Consider the following 16,948-nt stretch of genomic DNA (forward strand, 5'->3'; position numbering starts at 1 on the left):
GACTAGGTCGAAGGTCACACATTGTTATCGCGTTGTTATTTATCAGTATAGTATAGTATTTCATAATAACAATACTACTACATGTGGAGCATTATGAATTATGGATTCATTGTACGTCACATTGATAGGCTATATAATGCCCCACAATGTTCGATGACTTCATGGAACCCGATACTGAATTGTATAAGGTCTCGTTATTACAACGCTTCGGTGGTCTGTATTTATTTCTATGGTTTCGTGTGTAATGAATGAAAGGTAGGAGAATTTTCGTCTTCCTTCTTCGATTTCCAACAGCCATTATACTGCCATGGTTAATTACATGTTGGCGTGCACGTAAAAGATCCATTGACAGTTGGAATTTGATATAAGAGTAGACCGTAGCGCCGCTGTCCGGTCAAGATTTACCCCTGTATGGCGTAAGCCCGTCATCATTAGCCCAGTCGGAGCAGAATAGTAGGACGTTAAACCCCATTTCATATCATTAATGTAAGCCAATGTGTGCACGAGTTTACCCCGGGTTTCGTCCTAACCCAACGACAAGACACTCTCGCAGGTTCAAACTCTGACTGAAGTAAATTCCAGCCTTTAAACATCCCGAAGACTCCTTTGTCGACCAATATGGGATACGAATATATATACTGGATATACATAACAAATTACGCGCTTGAGGTCCTATCACTACGTAATTGTTTTGTCGATTTGAATGAATTTGTGCAGATATGAGACAAACTGGAATTTTGAATTTTAAAGAAGGTAAACCTCTTCTATTTTAAAAGATAAAATAATAAAAATACCCCCCCACCCCCCCCAAAAAAAAAAACCAAAAAAAAACCCGGCACTAATTCGGCGTATCTGTTATTCAGGTAGTGATTCATTATACGATAAAATGAAATGAAATGGGGTTTAACGTCCTACTGTTCTGCTCCTATACTGGGCTAATGAAGACGGGCATACGCCATACAGTGTGCTATGAGAGAAATTTTGCCCGGGCAGCGGCACTATTATACGATAAAAATTTGATATCAATTTGATATCAGCTTGTTTAGCATTCAACTAATTTCTGGGGTGGTTTCCCCATTTCAGTAGTGCAGGGCGGAGGGCCTGGCAACTCGACGATGGTGGGCGGGGGAGGGCAGTCAGTGCCGGATTAACCATTAGGCAAATAAGGCCCGTGCTTTAAGGCCAGCAAAAATTTCAGGCCACAGAAATATAAAGTTAACAAAGTTGTAATCTGGCTACTATAATCTTATAGTAATTCTGGTAATAAATTTTCTGTTGTTAAATTTAACTTTCTTCCTTTTATCGGTGAACCCAAAATATTTGTATTTTCGGGCCACCTAGCAAAATGTTCCTTATATTATGGCCAACAGAGCCCTAGGCGTAACCGGTATTGGGTGGGGTGAGGGGCGGTTATCTACCAGCCGGCTCAGACAATTTTGAAAGATGCATTACCTCTAGCGTCATTTTGGCGTATATCTGGGGTAACTGGAGATTTAACACAACAAACCAAATACATATACTACGTTTTAATTTTACTGATGAAATAATAATCAAATGTACACGATTTTGTCAGGAAATTTTAAGTAAGCAAGCTTAAGGAAAAAAAAAAGAACCGTGACAATCAGACGCCAAAATATCAAAAACAAATTTTCTTTCAAATAAGCAATTTTTTTTTTGCAATACACCAAATCATGTTAAACTGGATTCAAGCGGAAGGGGGTCCGGATACCCTGGCGGTAACGAAGACGGACTGAAGGCTTACAGTTTTTAATTCACCAATTTTTCCAAACTAGGGAACTGACGGAATCCGGTTCTAATTCTACCCCCGCCAGAAAAGTCACTGGTTTCCTTCTACTTTAGGATCTAGTAACAGTTTATTTGGTTTTTTTATTAATAGTTTTTTATTTAAAAATTACTCGGCATACCTCCGGCCCCCCTTTGACAAGTGTCTCAGCCCCCCTCCCCCAATTCCTTTACAGATGGAATTCAATGGCATCGAGGGTTGATTATGGTCTTGGTAAGTTAATTAATGTCTTATTAATAAGTTATATAACATTTCAGGCCTAAAGAAAGACCGGCATTAGACAGATTTAGGTCTTTCATAATGCATGTTTAATTAAATATTTATAATATATACAAATATGGTTCATGAACTATGTATAATTTAGCAAATATTACTTTTAGAAATAATATACATAGATAATTAGATATTTAAAATATAGCGAAACGTGGATTAAATATTTACAATATAGCCAACTTTAAATTAAATATTTATAACATGGCCTAATACTGTTAATTAAATAGGTATAATATAGGCAATTATTAATTACTAGTGTATCACATAACCAATTAAATATTTACAATATAGTCAATGTTTAATTAAATATTTATAATATGACCAAACAATCTAAACAACTGTTAAAGAAAAAATTATAATAAGTTAGATTTGTAAATACAGTAATAACGCCCTGGAATGATCAATTCAGTGACATAAGGGGTTGAATAAGAATTAAACAAAGCTTATTTGGCAATAAAACGGAAGGGGAGTGTTACATGTAGGAGTATTTTGAGATAATCGAGGAAGAAATGTCCTCACCGAGTCAAAACAATCTGGCGCGTGATATACCGTGCATGTATTGTAGTATGCTAGAAAAGATACAGTAAGAAATTTCAAGTAACTGTAAATAATCTCCAACTACTCGATACGAGAGTTTTATATTACACATTTTATCATATTCCCGAAGCAATCGCCCGAGAATATGGAAGACCAAACAGCTCTTTATTCAGTGTTCTTAGTCCTTATTTCTCAAATCATAGTCTATTTCTATTTCTTCATTTGTTGTCTTATTTCGACATTTGTACACCAAAATTAACATTTGTATCTTAAAATCAATATTTGTTTTACAAATCAGACAGTTGCCATATCAGATTTGTAAAATGTATTTTAATTGTTCTTTAATATAAAGATAAATTTATTTTAGAAAATCAAAAATTAGTCTACATTTACATTTCATCAGAGAAATAAGCCTACTTCATCAGAGAAATTAGCCTACTTCATCAGAGAAATTAGCCTACATTTACATTTCATCAGAGAAATTAGCCTACTTCATCAGAGAAATTAGCCTACATTACATTTCATCAGAGAAATTAGCCTACATTTACATTTCATCAGAGAAATACAACAAAAAGCAAATCTGGAACAACATATTTCTAAATACAAATCTCCAAATACAAATCTTACAAAACATTTCCTCAAAAACATTTCTTCAATAACATTTCTCCAAAAACATTTCTCGAATTCCATCGAACCGGAATATTATGACGACATGAGCGGAAATCAACCTCGCATACAATAAGCCACCATACAGTAATGGGGAATCGAGCAAGCATATACACAATAAGAAAATTCGCTCGATGACCGCGACTCTAGTGAAACCACGTGCGTAGTATGGCTAATTGAGCCGGGCCTTCGAGAAAGAAAATAAACGGAAAGTAGTCTATTTTCAGAAATATAGGTTTTGTCATATTTCTCTTCTCAAAAGAAAGAGTGTTTAATCTCTTCTAAATCATGTAATCATGGATGTGCCAGAGAATAAGTAATATATTGAAAGAGGGATAAATACATAAATACTTTCCGCTTAAGCATTACACGATAACCCGTATTTTAACCTTTAAATACCCCCCCCCCCCACACACACACTCACCCGACCCCCTAACTTAATAGTATTTAGCGTCATCCAACTGTAATACCTTTTTCAAGCTATGTAAATTTAAATGTGCCAGAATATAATTTACATTTTTGTAAAGGTAAATGAATTTTCTTTTCGGTGGTATTCTGTGTGATATCTGGAATGTCGTAGTATGACCCATATTTTGACATTTAAGACCCCCCCCCCCCCAATCAATTATTAGATATTAATAGCGTATGACTTTTCAAGTTATTTTCCGGCACATTAAGAGATCAAAGTTCCACGGTGCTAAACTTTATTAAGTGAGGGGAGGGGCGGGAAAAAAAGATCTTAATAAGAAATGCTCGATATCTGTTCATATACAGCTGGAAAGTATGTTTATTGTTTGCTACAAAATGTAAATTATTTTCTTGCACATTTGTAATTACATACCTTGAAAAAAGAACAAAATTGAAATAGCTCTAACATGTATTAAATGAGGAAGGGGTGGGCGTATTTAACGTCAAAATACGGGCCATAACACAAAATACAAGATATCGAGATGCATAGGGCCTACCATTAAAGGGTCCGAATACATTTTCAAAATTGTAAAATATTTTATGACATATTCATATTTACGTACCTTGTTCACAAGTTCGTTAATGTAATATGTTTGAAAAATATCGTTTCAGTTTTGAAAATGTATACTTGAAACTTTGTGGTGTCATAGGCATCTATTATCTGTACACAAATATCAACCCGTCTTTAAAATATTTCCCTTCGGCTTTTAAACTGATTAATAATCACCCGATTGAACCAAAATTAACGGCATATGATGCCTAAAACAAAATTCCTACCGGAAGTGACGCAATTCCCAGAACACATGTATTATTTATTTACCTTTTTAGAGAACTTTTAGTTGATACATCTTGATAGACATGTAAATGCACAAATCTTGCTGAGAAACAAATTTTGAACTTCATTTTCCGCGTAACTTTTATTTAAAGGCTAAAAATATTGTCATTGTGAATGTCATATCCTTTTAAAGTATTTTATTCGTAAAGTTCAAAACCATATAGCATTACATCAAATATCAAATATTTTAGTTGAGTTTTTTTGTGAATAAAGGTCATGGTATTACAATCCAATCAATCAGTCATTTAGTTTTTAGTGACGTGAATTTAATTGCACTTCCAGATTGGTGGTATTATTGCATATTAAACATTCTATAGTGACAGGTTTATGTAATACTTTTCAGTTAAACAATTTACTGACACCATAGAATAAATTAAGCAATTGTTTTGATTGGATTGGGAAATGGTCAATGTTGAACATTCAAGAAGGTGGGGGTGGGGGGTCCCAGGCGCTTGCACGCGACACACTCCATAATGGCCGAATGGTTATCGTGAGCGTTGCGTCATAAGGTCTGTCATTGAGTCAGCTGGCGTGGTTTCGATTTTCTGGTTGTACATGACAAGGAGTGGGGTCGCCTGTCCAACCTCGCGGTATTTTTCCGAGTCCTCCCACTGAACCATGTTAGTCCCGAAATGACCTAGTTTGTGTCGAGTGGTCTCCCCTCTACTCCTACCACCCTCTATCCCATTCGGAAAACCTCGACAGATTCTACGCATCTAATCTCGGCTGTGTGACCATTTCCGCCATATTTGAACTATTTTAAAGGTTCCGAATGAAAAATGGCTGCCCCCATGGAGATTTCTGTGGAGAGTGTATTATATCAACAAACGTCACGTTTGGCATTGGGTTTGGGGAATTACCAGGGATTTTGTATCAAACCAGCAGCCTTGAGACAATATCTCTGCTCATTTAGGTATATACATTCTACAAAAGACGCAATTTGGGACTTTTTTGTAAAAGCGACACGTTTTCCTGTTTAAAGTAAACCGGTAGCCGCATCGCAAATGTATGGGCGTAGGCACATATCACTTACTGTCATACAGCCGAGATTAGATGTAGGGTACCGGAATCTGTCGAGATTTGCCGAGTGCCCTCTATCCCTTTCTCTGTCGACGTAATATTTTCAGTAAGACGGATTGTTGTCCTCCAAGAAAATAAATCAAAACATAAAATCCAATAACATCCATAAATGTAGTTTGGACTCAAATGAAAGCTGCATAATAACCAATTTACATACGTAACTTAAGATATCTGTCTACAATTAGTTCCGCTTGAGAACAGACACCAAGCTAGTTGACCGACATTTTAATTCCAATTTCCACGATTTTAGTTGAAAACACTAATAGCCCGTCCAGACGCTTAAGTTGAACTGGTTTTTAAAAAACTGTGAATCGTTAAACCAATATAAATGTGTCGTCTTGACGCAGTGTGTGGCAAATAAACTAGTTTAAAAGCCCCAGCTCGCGATCTGTCTTCGAGAAGGCTTTTTTAAAAAAAAAACCTGGTTCATCTTGGCCGTCTGAACGAATTGACTTTAAAAAAAACAGGCTCCAGTCCGCTTTGGACATGCGCAGTACGCAGTAAGTTACATTCCTGGGAAATAGCGGCGACATGCAGTGCCAGTTTTATCGAATGAAGAATATGAAGCTACCCATGCGTAGTTAACTCTAACCTGCGACCGAAAAGGTCAGAATTCTTAAACTGGGTTGGCTTATAATACTTGTGAAAGCAACACAAACCGGCGATTTTGAACTGGTTTGAAAATAAGCATCTGAACAAACGGTATATAAGTGTATATGTTACAGTCAACCTGTGTAATCGGTCATTTCACGTAATGACTAAACAAATCAGTCATTTCGCGAAGAGCCTGTGAGCACCAGGCAATACGTGTAATGACTGAAAAATCCAGACATTACACGAAATGACTATAGCTTAAATCTGTAGGAAAAATTAAGAGATTTGCACTACAGAATATTTCTGGTCATTATTTCCTACAGACCCCCAATATTAAGTAGAACACTATAGAATTTCATCCTATAGAAATTGGAATAGCTCCCCCAACGCCAAACCCTCTAGAATAGAAACTTACACTGGTTATCAATGATGCAGGTTTCAAGGGACGAATAGATGCAAATGTTTCAAAAACAATATCAAAATCAAAATTCTTCAACCGCTGTCATAGCAGTATGTTATGCAAAAACATGCGACTTTAGAGATGAACCAGTCAGAATGTTTGAAATAAAATGAGATTTGACAACTATATGCATATTTTTCTGCAATGTATGATTTAACGTTTGATTTGACGTCAAAAATGGTTTACAGTGTATTTTTATAGGTTTAACAGCACTTCAGTCATTTCGCGTAATCCCCGACCATGATTTTTAGTCATTTCGTGTATTGACTGGAATTTTTAGTCATTGCACGTATTGCCTGATGCTCACAGGCATTTCACGTAATGACTGATTCGTTTAGTCATTACATGAAATGACTGATTACACAAATTGACTGTAACATATACATGTACATTGAGAATTTTGAAAAGTATTTATTCGGCTTTCATTTTCATATGTAATTGGTAATGATTATTAAGTCTTGGTGTGGGTGAAATAATGTGTCAAAGAAGATAGTTATCTGGGTGCAGAATCATCAATTCAGGGTAGTGTCACACCTCGCGCAATTGCTGAATATGACCAAATATACCACATCTTTAAAATTATAAAATTAGATGAAATGGGGTTTAACATCCTACTGTTCAGTTCCGACTGACCCAATGAAAACGGGCATACAGTCCTAAGACCAACTAGAAATCAGCCAGATTTCTTCAAGTTTGGGAATGTGACCTCAAAGATTTGTTGAAGAGAATCCTGTCATCAACCTCTCAAAGACAATAAATTGTAGCCCAATTATTATCTATTCAGATGGTGTATTGTATAAGTGTCATATTACACTGCTCTATATTTAGAATGTAACACTAAAGCTAGATGGGTTTGGAATCAGATTCTATGAAATTTGAATAAGAGAATAAGAAAAACTAATCAAATTAAACACAGAAATAAACAAATTTAATAACAATTTAATAAAATTAAAAAAAATTGATTCAAATATTACATAATGTAATAATAAGCTTATTAATTTGATGTAATATCTACAGCAGCTTGTCTAAGCCAGGGTATAAAATATCTTACATTATTTTACTCATATACTTTGATATTGACCAATTTGATGTTAACCAATTAAATGATTTTGGAACGTTTTCTTGGGGAGATAAATATTCATAAGTAAAACAAGGGTTGTTGAGCACATTACGATTGTTTAACTCTTGCCAATTATATATTGATTTCTATAGAAAGGGGCCAATATCGAAATATTAATGGCCTATTGATCCATCGTACAATACTATTTACGAACTTATCAATTATCAGTAAAAGAAAATTTGATCCAAAATGATCTATTTTGGTGCAAAAATATGAACATTTACTGATTATTTACATACAGGGAAAAGGTCACCCCAAAACAATCTACATGTATTTGTTATTTAAAAGAGCTAACTCGCTAAAATTAGGACCTAGAAATTGACACAAATGGTTCGCAACACAAATAATAATGTAATATGAATGTACATAAACTGATTTAGTATTTATTGCGCATGCTCTCCAGATAGGAATATGACGTAACCGTTTGAGTTACTTGTGGAATATATCTAGCCCCGTCCTTCTAGTCTCTTGTTATAAATGGCACTTAAAGGCATTCGTGAACCGATGGTAAAATGTTTATTTTGTCTTACAATCTTATGGAAGCCTATAACTACCATTTATAATTTCTACTTTTCGCCCCTTCAAAACACGAAAGTCGAAAAGTGACCTTGAAAGTAGAGACTACATCAACTTCTGACGCGAAAAGACAACAGTACGACAGCAAGTCAAAATCAAAGGTCGCTAATATCGCCATCAATACTAGACTTTATAAACTATTTTGTTAACGCGAATTTATTGTCAATGTCAACAAAACAGTACACCTTTAATAATGTATTATAACAATATTACTTATATTCTCTGTCACCAAAGGGGGATCACGTGGCTAAGTCGGTAAGACGCTAGCTCGCTAGCCTGGAGGTCGGGTGTTCGATCCCTGCATTGGCCGAGAAAGTTCATCCAGATTTTCCGGCGTGGTTCTCCCTTGTCAGTGATGCAGGACGGAGGGGCTGCCAAGGAAAGCTGTCTAGTCGTTCGGATGGGACGAAAAACCGAGGTCCCGTGTACACATTGGCGTGCACGTAAACGATCCCTTGGCAGTTGAATTTCGATATAAGAGTAGGCCGTAGTGCCGCTGTCCGGGCAAAATTTCCCTTATAGCACACTGTATGGCGTATGCCCGTCTTCATTAGCCCAGGTTAGGAGCAGAACAGTAGGACGTTAAAACTCCATTTCATTTCATTTCATTTCTGTCACCACAGAGTTCTTGATGTGGAAATTTACACGGAAATATTTATTTATGGCTAGGGATATGATATATCTTTCTTATCGAAATTAGATCCTGCTTATATATATATATATATATATATATATAACCAGGATATAATATATATAACCAGGATATAATTTAGATAAGAAAGATATGATATCATATCCCTAGCCATAAATAAATATTTCGGTGTAAATTTCCACATCAAGAACTCGTAGTATTATTCTTACAATTTCTCGTACAATAGGGGCCACAAGGCAAGAAGTTAGGCCCGATATACGCGAACATCAAACCGAGATCTTTGATACATAAACATATAATATTAAGTTTTTTTCAAAACCGGATACAACTCGTTAGAGGGACCACAGCCTTCGATCCGATTATCACAAAATTCAAACCCAGGGTGTAACGGTGTATATTTAAACGGTTTTTAAAATTGGGTATAAACTGTAATTTTTGGTACACCCGGGGTCCATAATCTAGGAGGTTACGGACCGATATGTGCGAATATGGAAAGAAACAAAAATCCGTGGAATATAGACATATATTTTAAGTTTGATCAAAATCGGATAAAAAAATTGTGACTTCTACAGTGTCCACAACCTTGGTATTATATACTTTTATACTATTTGCGAACGAGGAGCGGGCAGTTTCAATCCGATTTTCATGAAATTCGAACTCAACCATCATAAGAGTGGAATGGTGATATGTTAGAACAGCTTTTAATATTGGATAAAATGCCAATATCAAAAGGAACCGCGTGTCCACAAATAAATTGTGGGCTGACAGGGGCGACTCAATACACGTCCACTTGAAAATATGGGCGTACAAAAATAGCTCAGCATGATAAAACTTGGTTTTTGGAAGACTAAACAACTGATATCAAAGACTTTATATGAAATGAGATTTTTATTTTAGAAATTAAAATGTTAAGTTATTTGATACTCCCACTGGCAGGTTAATAGTTGTCAACGCTTATGTAATTTATATTAGGGCAATACTACTCAAGACGGACATGTTGTTTAGATCAGCATACCAAGCAATTAAAATCAGTGAACCGGACCAAACCCAAACATCCAAAATTTAGCACTTTTTCCTAGATAGTCCTAGCACTGCATACGCCATACAGTGTGCTATGAGAGAAATTTTGCCCGGGCAGCGGCACTGTGACCTTCTCTTATATCGAATTTCAACTGCCAAGGGATCTTTTACGGTCACGCCAATGTATACGCGGGACCTCGTATTCTTTTTGTCCCATCCAAACGACTAGACAGCTGTCCTTGTCAGGCCCGTCCTTGTCAGGCCCTCCGTCCTGCAACCTTTACACGGGGAAACCACGCCGGAAAATCCCGATGAACTTTCTCGGCCAATGCCGGGATCAACACGCGACCTCCAGACTAGCGAGCCAGCGCCTTACCACTTAGTCAGCTTGGCTCTCTTAAAATTGTAATTCAATATGTGTATTCATATACTGTATTTATATGCTTGATATGTTTCAGAATATGAAGATAATTCGATTATTCACCCGAAGAATCTAAAGGAGAATTTAGTTACCAATCTCGGAGCGAAATTCGTGTGAATTAGGTTATGGTGTTCAGTAGTTATCGCCTATCAAATATACTATTGGGCTTGACTGAATCATTATACACATTTTGAAGTAGATGTGATGGGTGGATTTATTTTTAGAAAATATCGAGGCATGCATACATCGTCGGTTATAATCTCTTTGTTGTCTGTGATGGTATTGTATACCTATATAAGATTATCATCAATAACCATGGAAATCGACACGCTTAGAAAACGATCGGCACCCGTGGAATATACTTTATCCAAAGAACGTCTGACAGACAGCCAGCATCAGATGAATTCGGGTATAACTAATTCTCAAGGTATGAGGCACACCGGACATAGTTGTGGACGACGTCAAGTTCATGAAGTCAGTTGTTCTAAGATAATCGAAGGTGATCCGAATGAAATTATTCGAGCTAAAACTAAAATGAAAGAAACTGGCTATAGGGTGCCGAGTGATCAATTTATAACAAACGCCACCCAGGACTGTGTCAATTTCCGCAATAAATATGCCTATGACTCCTTTGTGAATACCGAAGAAGAAAAGAATTTTCCTATCGCTTTTAATATACTTTTATATAAAGACGTGGCTCAAGTTGAAATGCTTCTTCGTGCTATTTATAGACCTCAAAATTACTACTGTTTACATGTAGATGGGTTTTCACCAGATCATGTTCACAAGGCAGCTAAATCACTAGCTAATTGTTTTGATAATGTCTTCATAGTTTCTAAAACAGAGCAAGTTGTGTATAAAAGTTTTCAAAGACTCCAAGCAGACATTAACTGCATGAGTGATCATTTAGATTTTAGTGAAAAATGGAAATATTTAATAAACCTTCCTAGTCAAGAGTTCCCACTTAAAACAAATTTAGAAATCGTTAAAATATTGACTATTTATAACAACAGTAATGACATAGAGGGTATCCTTGGTAGCAGAATGATGACCAATAGATTTAAATATAAACATAAATATAAAAACACAACATCCGGGACCTACGCTATTGAAAAAACTAACGAAAAGAACCCAAACCCACCGCATGACATTCGTGTAGTAAAAGGAAGTGCCTATGGTATATTTACACGACAATTTGTAAACTATGTCGTCAACAATCAAATAGCTAAAGATTTCTTACAGTGGTGTCGTGGGGTTCTCTCCCCTGATGAATATTATTGGTCAACATTGAATCATAATCCACATTTGAAAGTTCCTGGCAGTTACAAAGGTAATTATTATTCGATATTTTCATCGTGAAACCCACCGGTCTCGGGTTGGCTTTCGGTGTTGGTCGAGAAAGTTCCTCTGGGTTTTTTGGAATCATATGCAACAGAAATAATGCCTGGGGTCGTGGTTGGGTCGATGTCGTGTCAGATAATCTTCACAATTATGAAACGGTCCAGTTTATTGACAATCATCGATATATTTACAGGATCACAGGATTACCAAAAGAGAGGAAGAGAGAGAGAGAGAGAGAGAGAGAGAGAGAGAGGGTGTTTAACGTCCACTCGACAAAAAAAAAACAGTTCATTTTGGGACTAACATATGGTTCAATTTTATTTCAATAATTCGCATGCGCGTAGAGGTCTTTAGCATTGGGAGTAAACCGGAGGACCCGGAGAAAACAGGTTGGACAAACGACCCTACTCCTTGTCACGTAGAAACCGGGGAATCGAAACCACGGCAGCTGACTCACTGACAGTACTTATGATACAGGGCGCACATGCTAACCATTCGGCCATTCAACCCCACGATCACCAATAAGGCAATTAAAATTACAAAAAGTTGCATAAATAGGACGTTATAACTACGAGTTTATAAATTTGGTTGTGGGAGAAGATCATATGACTGGTTATGGTGTGATATTCGTCATGGATGCGCGGCTTAATTGACTGTACTGAAATATAAAACCCTCACCCTGAATTATATTATAGTAACCCAGTTGATTAAATTTTACCCCATATAACTAGCAGGTATTATTTATGAAATCAAATGACAATAGTGCCTGTTGTTTAGGTATACAGCGCAAAAAACTGGCTGACAGGTGATTGCAAAGTAAAAAAATACACTTTATTCGCATTTAGTCAGTTTACGAGCGTATATTTGTGTCACCTCTAAATGAAAAGGTCGATTGTCTGAATTTAGAGTATGTAAAGATAAATGGGGTGGTTTAATCTCCACTCGACACAAACAAGGTCATTTCGAGACTAACATATGGTTAAATTTTATATCAATTATTCGCTTGCGCGTAGGAGTCTTTAGCAGTGAGGTGAAACCCGAGGACCCAGAGAAGACTAACGAGATTGGACAGGCAATCATACTCCTTGTCACGTACAACCGGGGAATTGGAACCACGCCAGTTGACTCAATGACAGACCTTATGATACAATGCGCAAGCGCTAAAGACGGAGTAGCTCCAGGTCTTCCGCCGGTTTCCTCCCACTGCTTAAGAACCCTCCGCGCAAGCGAATTATGGAAATAAAATTGAACCATATGCTAGTCCCGAAATGACCTAGTTTGCGTCGAGTTGACGTTAAGCCCCCCCCCCTCTCTCTTCGTCTTCATTAGCTAGGTGCACAATAGTAGGATGTTAAACCCCATTGCATTTCATAGCTGTATCAATTATTGTACTTAAATTGGACTGTGTTATGCAAATGGAATTTAATCCTAAATTTGAAGTTTTGAGAAAACACCGAAAATAGAAAATAGAAGTCATTCAAATAAAGAAAAAACTTCCAGAAAACTTTTATTACCTTAACATCATGAAATACAATATAGCACTAAAATGTACTAAAACCCTCTTAAGCGTGTAGCAAGAAGTTTTGATGAACTGGAGACGGTATGACGTCATTTTACTATTATGACCAAAGCCGTATTATTACGATTGAAGCCCGTGACGCCATTTTGGTTAACCCAAAACATTTTAAGAATAATTGGTTGTGTGGAGTTAATATAAATCTTCTTTTGTTTTAAAACGAGAATAAGGTAATGCCTAATGTTCCCAGGGGAAATTTGTTTTACACATTGAAAAGCAACACATATTATATATGAAATAAATTATTAAGTTATAATAAATCTATAAAGTTAAGCCTTTAGTATTAAAAATATCATCTCAGAGTAGCTGATATACAGCAGATTGTATAGATTTATGAAAATTAGAATTGATTACACAATGAATGATGAAATGAATGATTGATATATTAAAATACCGTATTATTAGAATATTTTGTAACAGAAGTTATATCTGCGACTTTATTAAAAGCGTACTGGGTGAGTAGGCAGGGTAGGTGGTGTTTGCAAAAACAAAAGAATCTGGAAATTGTTGATAACAATCGAATCCGGTGAGATTCCCAGCTAGGGTATAGGAATTCGTGTGACTATGTGCCCTCTGTTCCGAATAAACCCTCTCAATGTACGTAGATTATTTTTTCCTGCAGTGGATACGAAGATAAATTTTAGTTATTTTGAAAAAAAAATATGTCAAATTAGGTTTTTTAAGTCTGGCGGTCTGAGGCCAGGCAAATTGTCAAAATAATTAGAGAGACGCTGTTTTGGGTTAACCAATATGGCGTCGATGACTTCACTAAAATGACGCCATGCCGCCTTCACCTCATTAAAGCTTCTTGGTGTGAAGGCATTTTCACGTTCTCACTACGCGTACACAATGCCCCCGCTACGCTCTTGGCACACACCCATTGCGCCCGACAGCAACGTCTCCATCGCTCTCAACCACGATCTAGAATTCCACGCAGACACAACCCCATCATTGCTACGCTGTTACAATGATTTCACTGATTAGTGGATTCTTGGTCTGTAGGGCAGATACTGAGCCTCATCTTAGGAGAGTTAAAAAACAATATTGCATATCAATCGTCATGAATTCTTTAATCGAAACATGTACTAAAACTATTTTTGGAAATTTGAGGGTTAGGACATATTTGCATAACACCGCCCAATTATACATTGTTGATCTTTTACAGGACAGGCCGATAAAAAGAAATGGTTAGCAGCGTATGCATCATGGGCGGGTGCTGATAAGTGTGCTGGAAAATGGATGAGGGGTGTTTGTGTTTTTGGAGTAGGGGATCTCAACAGCTTAGTTAGCAGGAATGAATTATTTGCTAATAAATTTGTAATGGATTTTCAACAGCTTGGTTTACAGTGTTTATCAGAGTGGTTGTACAATAAAACAGTTTCACCTTTACCATTTAATGATTACTATTATAAACAATTAAATTTTATAAACAACCATTACTGATACAAAATTATTTGGGATGGACAACTATTTATTGTTTATCATAAAAATCCATTTCTAATCTGATAAACAGGGTGATGATCAAACATGTGTGATAAACGGACTGATAATAATTATACGTCAAACTTTCCTGAAAAACAGACTGATAATTAAACATTCCTGGATGAAAAACAGACTAATAATTAAACATCTCTGATAAACTGATAGATGTGTCAAGCTAATCTCAAAAGTGGAGTAACCCCAAACAAATTGCAAATGAAAACAATGCAGTTGGGTTCAATTATACTTATGTTAGACGACATCATACTCAAATGGCCAAGGCGAAATGACGTAATTAGCATTATTCAATATTAATTAGCATTAATTCAGAGACATCGAAAGCCTTTTTAAAAGACATAGTAAAAGTCATATCTTACGAGATTTGTACAGGTCTTAGCGGAAAAGGGCCATTTTAATGCCAAATTTGACAGCTATTATGAAAGAAATGCCAAGTGTTAATTCGTTTTTCGGCACAGTTCGCCTGTATAACCAGTTTGTGTTTGAAGAATTTTAAAAGAAATTATTTATTCCCCCACCACTAAAACACACTGATTACGAGATAACGCTCTCCTAAACTTCCTGGTTTCTTTTGCAATTTGTTTGGGGTAAGATGCTATCACTCCCCGCCTATGTGTAAATAATGATATTAATCTTCTAATATTTAAACCAAACAAATTTAACAGATACAAATACAGGTTATTACAGGTAGACAGACAGGAGCCCATTGAAGGGACCCAGTGAAGGGGAAGCAGTTGGTTTAGAGTTTGTCCGACTCCTTTGGGTATTTCCGACTCACTTCCAATGAAAACAATCATGTTATTCTGATGCTGTTCTTAACCATTATCAAACGTTATATTGTGTCTGAGATTTGCCACAAATCGCCTCTAGCATTTTCCACACAACCCAACATTTATCGACACCGGGATTAAGGGGGTATATCTTTTTTCTAACGCTTTTTGTTAACACGTCACCATAACTACAATAAAAACTTGCTTACAAAAGGCATAATAAAAAGTGAAAACTGACATATTTTAAGCTTTACTAGGTTTAAAGAAAAAAAAATAGATTTAGAAACCCCCTTCTCCGCTTTATGTTCAATCTTTTGACTTAGTGCCCGTTTCCACCGACAATGATATCGCAAGTGTTCAATCTATAAAAGCCTACATTGCTACAAACAAAAAAATCATATCTATTCGGGGCGGCGTGGGGATAAGTAAATTCACCTGAACAAATCTGATCAGGCTAATGGAACAATAGAACAAGTTCACCTTCATGTTGTACCCACCCCGTTCCCACTTGACAAATAAGTAAGTGTCAAAATTAATATTATTTGGTACCGATCGGCGTAAAATGGCATTGTTTTAGTTTCTATTCACATAAAAGAAGGCATGAAACATGACACAACTGTAGGGGTCTTTAGCAGTGAAATGAAACCGGAGAGATTGGACAGGCAACACTACTCCTTGTCACGTACAAATGTAGGATCGAAATCACGTCACTTGACTCGATGGCAGACCTTATTATCTGGATCACCAAACATATTTTATAAGATCAGAACAAAAATTGTATGTTGGATAATAAAATGATCTTGGTATAAGCTGATATAAATTAAGAACTATCAGATAAAACTGGGGAAGTGGACATATAGACTAATATAAGTGTCTAAATTTCCGTAACGTCACAATATCTGGCCTAATATGTCATTCCACTGAAGCCGGAACATGTCGAAATAAAAGTTCAATATACTCAACATTGATAATAATAAAAGATATAGAACATATTTATAACGTCAGTGATATCTATGAACCATCGGATTTATTATACCTGTAGTCGATTAAGTTTCAATATGGGTCTCGCATTATGGAAGAATAGACTCTTTGTGCAGCCATCAATGGAGTTGTGTTCATAATAATAATATATATACTGATCAATAGAGGTATAGTTGAAATATAATTACTCCACCCCCGCGACCGGCTCTTTGTGCAACCATGCATATTACAAATAATAGTGTGGCACATCCATCGCTCAATAAATGAAATGGGGTTT

At 36.3% G+C, this 16,948-nt stretch overlaps 1 protein-coding gene across 3 annotated transcripts in view; it reads left to right on the top strand.

Annotated features, from left to right (window-relative positions):
- Nucleotides 1–15,927, top strand: part of LOC126811876 (beta-1,3-galactosyl-O-glycosyl-glycoprotein beta-1,6-N-acetylglucosaminyltransferase) — a 42,338-nt gene extending 26,411 nt beyond the window's left edge. For 2 of the 3 annotated variants that reach the window (XM_050537904.2, XM_050537902.2), the window contains exons 2-3: nt 10,544–11,836; nt 14,589–15,927. In XM_050537904.2, coding sequence (XP_050393861.1) covers nt 10,711–11,836; nt 14,589–14,866 — 1,404 coding nt within the window. In that variant the 5' untranslated portion in view covers nt 10,544–10,710 and the 3' untranslated portion in view covers nt 14,867–15,927. Of the gene's footprint in view, nt 1–115; nt 256–10,543; nt 11,837–14,588 lie in introns of those variants that run through there. The other variant, XM_050537903.2, reaches the window with a different exon arrangement.
- Nucleotides 15,928–16,948: the final 1,021 nt, after the last annotated feature.

The sequence above is a fragment of the Patella vulgata genome, chromosome 2 (assembly GCF_932274485.2).
Source record: "Patella vulgata chromosome 2, xgPatVulg1.2, whole genome shotgun sequence".
NCBI lineage: Eukaryota > Metazoa > Mollusca > Gastropoda > Patellidae > Patella > Patella vulgata.